The sequence below is a fragment of the Cebus imitator genome, unplaced genomic scaffold, assembly GCF_001604975.1.
Source record: "Cebus imitator isolate Cc_AM_T3 unplaced genomic scaffold, Cebus_imitator-1.0 Scaffold289, whole genome shotgun sequence".
NCBI lineage: Eukaryota > Metazoa > Chordata > Mammalia > Primates > Cebidae > Cebus > Cebus imitator.
Genome location: NW_016107604.1, coordinates 1,737,274 through 1,743,273, shown reverse-complemented (window position 1 = coordinate 1,743,273; position 6,000 = coordinate 1,737,274). Strand labels below are relative to the sequence as shown.

Sequence of the window (6,000 nt, the reverse complement as noted above, 5' to 3'; positions counted from 1 at the left end):
TTTTTACGCCTCTATTGTACATAATCTAGGCTACAAAATCAGATCATGTTCCCTAATTTTCAACATGAAGACACTTAAATGTTCTCAAGAAAATACTATGAGAACTATATCTCTTACCTGAATTATTCTCTATAGGTTCGAACACTGAAATGGTGCCATCAGCGAGATAATATGAAATAACAAATATCCTGTCCAAGTCAGTGTATTTTTCTGTGTCTAGTTTTGCAAAAAACCGGAGTATATTGCTTTCTGAGCCATACCTAAATGGAAGAGAAATGAGAGTTACAGAGTTATACAGGAAATCTTCCACGTATTATGTTTTTAAAAGTCTGCAAAAGATATAATGTGGCTTTAATATAGTAGGCATAAACTGTCCAAAGTGAAAGAATTCAACCATTTTCTAATTAAGGTTCTAAATCTAAATGCAGAGGAACTGTCTCAGTATATTAAAATATCTCTGATTCTTTACGTGTTCTGGGTAATACATTGGGAAAATGAACCTAAAACAAACCTTATAAACACACTGCTCAAACCAGCTGCACGAACTGGTTGCTCTCCAATGACGAAGCTAGTCACCAATCACAATAATCATGTTGGAAAGAAGAGCAAGCACCTAGCCCTGCTGCCTGGGCAATCCTGGGCTCTGCCAATATCTGGGGCCATCACTCCCATTCACCACTCACTGTCTCATGCCCTTCTACTTTTCTGTCTTCCAGCCCACAGCCTCTCCTCTGTGACTCACTCCTCCAGCTCCCCAGCATCCCCCCAACTTCCTTCAAGAGAAAAATTAACTTTTCCTTTTCAAATGCTATAACACCTATGACAGACCCACCTTTTTTTTTTTTTTAATAATGTTTATCACTCGTATTGTAAGCCATTACAAGTCTGTTTTCCAAGGCCAAAGACTGCCTTATTAACTATGATCTAATATAACACTTTTTACATTATAAGTATTTAATAAATGTTCATGGAAAATTGTTATGATATCTGTACTATTGGTATTTGCATTCAGAATTCTATGCATTAATAGAATAGTCTACTAGGCTAAAGATAGGATGAAATTATAGAATTAAAAGTTACCAAAGTTGATTGCCTGGTCACTGAAGAAATTGATTTATAATCTGTTAGCAGAAGCATGTCTGCAGATATCAGCTAGTGAAAGGTGGACTTTGTAACAAACAATAAACCCTTGGAGAGGTCTTTGATAATTAAAATCATTACCCCAAGGAAGTACACAGGAGAATAAACCATGTCCTCTGTCACAACTCTAAGCAGAAAAGTCTTCCTTTGCAGGGTCTCCTATGCTGAAAATCATTCTTTCCTTGTGTTCACAGTGATTAAAAAATAAACCAAGTATTTCTGATTTGCAGAGGCAAAAAGTGCTTTTCTCTGCCCCTTTCTCAGACTGGACAAGAATCAGAGCTGAAAAAGGATGGCACCAAGATTCCTAGGCTTGAGGACCGATGTGAGACAGTGTGCAGCAGTTTGGAAGACTCGCCTCAGAACAGCCTGAGCAAAACCGCCAGGTCTCCATGGCTCTGTTTTCTCGACATGTAGTTCCCTGGCTTCAGACAGACCTCATATAGTGTGGGAGGAAGCTATGCCTTGCCAACCATCTTCTCTGGTACATAATTGGATTTATAAGTAACAAAGAGATTTGATAGCCCCCGTCTCACACACACAAAACTGTAACTTTTCAGATAGCCAAAATATCACTGCAACAACTAAGGAAGGTCTAACTTCAGGCAAAGAAATATTACTGTAAATTTAACTTCTTATAACCTACGTCAATTTATAAGTGTATATGTTAAGCGTGGGTTTTTCACACATTCAACATGCCTTTTTTTCACCTACATCTAGGGTTCTGGAGATCTCATTAATCAAGAATATAAGCTACGCAATAAAATCTTTAGACTAGCAGTTCACAAAGTCTATTGTATATAAAAGTCACCTGGGGAGCTTGTTAAATATGCAGAATCCAGAGTCCTATCCCCAAAGATACAGGGGGATTCGGTAGTTAGCTCACATTTCCAGAAACCTGCATAATTAAGAAGAACCCCAGAAGATTCTGATAAGGTGGTCCCCTGGGCATACTTTGAGAAGCTCTGCAAGTGTCTTCAGATGTTTCCCTAATAGCTACTTCTCAAACTTCTCAGAATATTCTTTTTTATCACAATACTCCAGCTGACCACCTACTTACACCTCCTGCATCAATTGTAATGTCACATCGAATTTAGCACTATATAGACGTGTACTCTGGATGGTTGTTTTTAAAATGTGTTTATTCCCATTGCCCCCAAACAAATTATAAATTCCTAGGTCCAGGAGCCATGTCTTAACTTTTTCTATATACAGCCCAGAGTTATCTACAATCATTGCCTCAAATTCTTCTCCCATTTTCTCTGGAACCTACTTCCATTAGGTTTGCTCTTGTAGAGGTCAACAATGATCGCCACAATGCCAATTTCAATGCTTAATTTTTTGCACCCATCTCACTTAACCAATCAGCAGCAACTGGCACAAATGATGGTTCCTTGGGTGATATTCTTGCCTCACTTGGCTTCCAGGACCCAGCATTCTCTTGGTTTTGCTCCTACCTTCTTGTTTGCTCCTTTTTAGTCTCCTTTGCTGGTTCCTCCTTTTTTTCCCCAGCTCCTGATTGGGGATGTTCCAGAGTTTATTCCTTGGTCACGCTCCACTCTATGTATATTCACTCCCTTGGTGATCTCATCCAATGTCAAGGCTTTAATACAATTTGGTATCATGGATTTAAATACCATCTACATGCTGATGGATCCACGTTCACCTATCTTCTGAACTGCAGATTCACAAATATATCCAACTGCCTACTTGGTATCATCACTTGATTATCTAATAGACATCCCAAACTTTACTGGTTCTAAAACTGAACTTCTACTCTTATCCCTAAACCTACCCTATCTATAATCTTTCTCATCTCAGTGGATGGCAACTCCACCTTTCCAGTTGCTCAGGCCAAAATTTTGAGAGTCATCTTAACTCCTTGCTTCTTTCATACTTCATATCCAATTTGTCAGGGAATCCGACTGGCCCTAACCTCAAAATATTTTCAGGATCCACTATTAAGTGTCATCACTTCCACTGCACTCACCCAGATCTGAGCCACCATAACTTTTCTCTTGGACTACTGCAGTACCTTCTTACCTGGTCTTAACTTCCACCATTGCCATCTATAGTCTACTGTCAACACTATACTGGAATGATTCTTTTTAAGAAGAAAATCAGCTCAAGTCACTTCTCTGCTCAAATTTCCCAATGGCTCCCTTATCACTCCAAGTCAAAAGTACCTTAAAACAGTCTGTAAAGCCCTGCATCTTCTCTCCATGTGCTCTGCTGTTTACTCATCAACTCCATCCATGTCGGCCTCCTGGATGTTTCTTGCACATCCCAAGCACACTTCTTGCTCAGGGCCTTTACACCAACTGTTCCTTTCACCTGAAGCATGTTTCCTTTCCTCAGTAAAGTCCATCACAACCACACTATTTAAAACGGCAACGAGGAATGTTTCTCAGCCCCACACTCCCAATCTGCCTTTACTCTTTTCACAGCAACTTAATACCTTCTTTATTTTTTTCATGATACTTAACATCTTGTAAATACTTCATAATTTACTTATGTATTATCTTCATCACTGATGGTCCATCTCCCACAACTAGAATATAAGTTCCATGATGGCAGGCCTTGGTGTCTGTTTTGTTCACTGATGCATCCCAAACACCCAGAACACTGCTTGACAGACAGCAGGGACTCAAGAAATAGTTGTTCATTCATTTATGGCTCATCCAGGGCTCTACACCTACTAAAAACCTCAAGTAGATATAGAGCTATAGAGTTTTATGGTTGAAAGACACCTGAAGACTTATTTTTATTAATGGGGAAACATTTTTAAAAAAGGGAAAAATGACTGGTGGGGACAGCAGATGGACAATATCTGTAACAAGACAGAGATGAAGATTAAACCACGAGGTTTTGGATGCTATATGATTATGACTGGCACAAGTCTGGGATAATAACCCTCCTGGTGAGAAGTCATCTGTCTCTTCTATCCATGATTAAGAACTGGATGAGTGAATATTCTATTTGCTCACTTATCCATTCCTTCTCTTCTTAGACAAACTATTGACTCCAAAATGTATAGCCAGCACTAACTCTTACAGAAGCCATAAAGCTGGCCCCTGCCCTCAAGGAGCCCTTGGTCTCAGAGGAGCCCACAAATTACATAAACAAGTCATTAACATGCACTGTGATATGTACAGGTTCTGTTGAAAGACAGGTGAGTTCCAGAAGTCAGATTTCCCTGGGTTCAATTCCTAGTTCAACTAAAAATTATCTGTGTGACCTTGAGGAAGTTGTATGGCCTCTCTGAGCCTCAGTTTCCTCATGTGAGAAATGGGTGCGATAATATTATCTATATTCCAAGGTTTGGGATTAAATTAGATTAAATATTATAACTGGATTATTAGAGATATAATCAACAGAGTACTGTGGGCACACAAAGAACAGAGTAATTCAGCCTGGTGCAGCAAGAAAAATATTATCCTGGTTCTCCCTCCTCAGACTAGACAATCTAACCAACAGGCTACCACAGTGATATCTACCCAGACAATAAAGATCTTTATATCCATCAAAGCTCATATGCTTTAATCTGAAACTATTCCCTCCAATGATTCATATATCAGCATTAACCTCACAACAACAATAGCACCAAGTACATCTTAATAGCAATATATATAATCAACATGTCATGTACAATTTCATGTCTGAATTCACAGTTTACTTGTATTTTTTAAAAACCTATTATTTTTTGTATGCTTTGTGAAATCATCTTCTTTATGTTCTTACAGTTTTAAAACCTTGGGTTATTCAAACTCATGTATAAGTCTCTAGCTGAATGTGCTAGTTACTATGGAAACACAGTCCCTGTGTGAGAGGAGCTTGAGGAAAGTGTATTCCTGGCACAGATCGAGCAGTGGACAGAAAGAACAAAACGAGAGACATTTGTGCCTATACCACCATCCTCCAGCCATGACAACATGACAGGAACATGGAATACCATCTAGAGTCAGTGTTCTGTGGGCAAGTTTACACAGTGTAGACAGAGTGAGGGACTAAGTCAACTACTCACAAAGAATGGTTTTCCCCTGGGTTCCAGAAGCAACACCCTGGATAATATTTCATCTTGTTTACTTATAAGAAAAATTCCCTTTCCTTTTACAATAGGGACATTCTTCCTGCCCACCTCCTTCGGGTGGCTGTCCTTAAAAACAGCAGTTAGCCATCAAGAGTCCTACCCTGGAACCTCACCTAAACACTGTTCTCAATAAGGGAGGACAGAGTATAAGTTGGCGACCCTCTTATGTGCTAGAAATCAGTGGTTCTCAAACACTGGTGTGACTCAGAATCCCCTGGAAGGCTTGAGAAAACACAGACTGTTGGGCCCCTTCCCCAGAGCTTCTGTCGCAGTCGGTAAGGGGGCGGGGGGTGGGGGGGAGGCACAAGAATTAGCATTTCTAAAACTTACAGGGACCATTCCTGAGAAGCACCAAATCTAAAACTTAAAAATGGAACCCTAAAGTCCTTTAAAAAAAAAAAGATTATTTCTAGAAAGACAAAGGATATCATGTCATAGCAAAGGCAGACTAACATTCCGTACAATTCTTTATCAATTTTTACCACTTTTACAGATGTAACACAACTATTGTTCTCTCTGCTTCAAATGTTCTACAACAGCCCCTGACCCCAATCAATTGTATGAAATTCAGGATGTCTTTTTCTTCTCCTTCTCCTAGTCTTACCACATGTTCCCTTTATCACTGTTTCTCCCCAGGATCTCCTGATCCCTCATTTCCGTCACACAGGACTGCAACCCTCAGCCCACATCCTATTCAAGTATCTACAATCTTTCCCCACCACTTTTCCCCTGACTTCTTTCTCCAGTGTCTGCTCTCCCTGCCCAAGCAA

The 6,000-nt window shown here is 39.7% G+C and overlaps 1 protein-coding gene across 3 annotated transcripts in view; it reads right to left on the bottom strand.

Moving 5' to 3' along the window:
• EFHC2 (EF-hand domain containing 2) overlaps positions 1 to 6,000 on the bottom strand; it is a 193,649-nt gene that overhangs the window by 89,644 nt on the left and 98,005 nt on the right. For all 3 annotated transcript variants that reach the window (XM_017502055.2, XM_017502056.2, XM_037729057.1), the window contains one exon: positions 118 to 260. In XM_017502055.2, the coding sequence (XP_017357544.1) occupies positions 118 to 260 (143 nt within the window). The remainder of the gene's footprint in view (positions 1 to 117; positions 261 to 6,000) is intronic.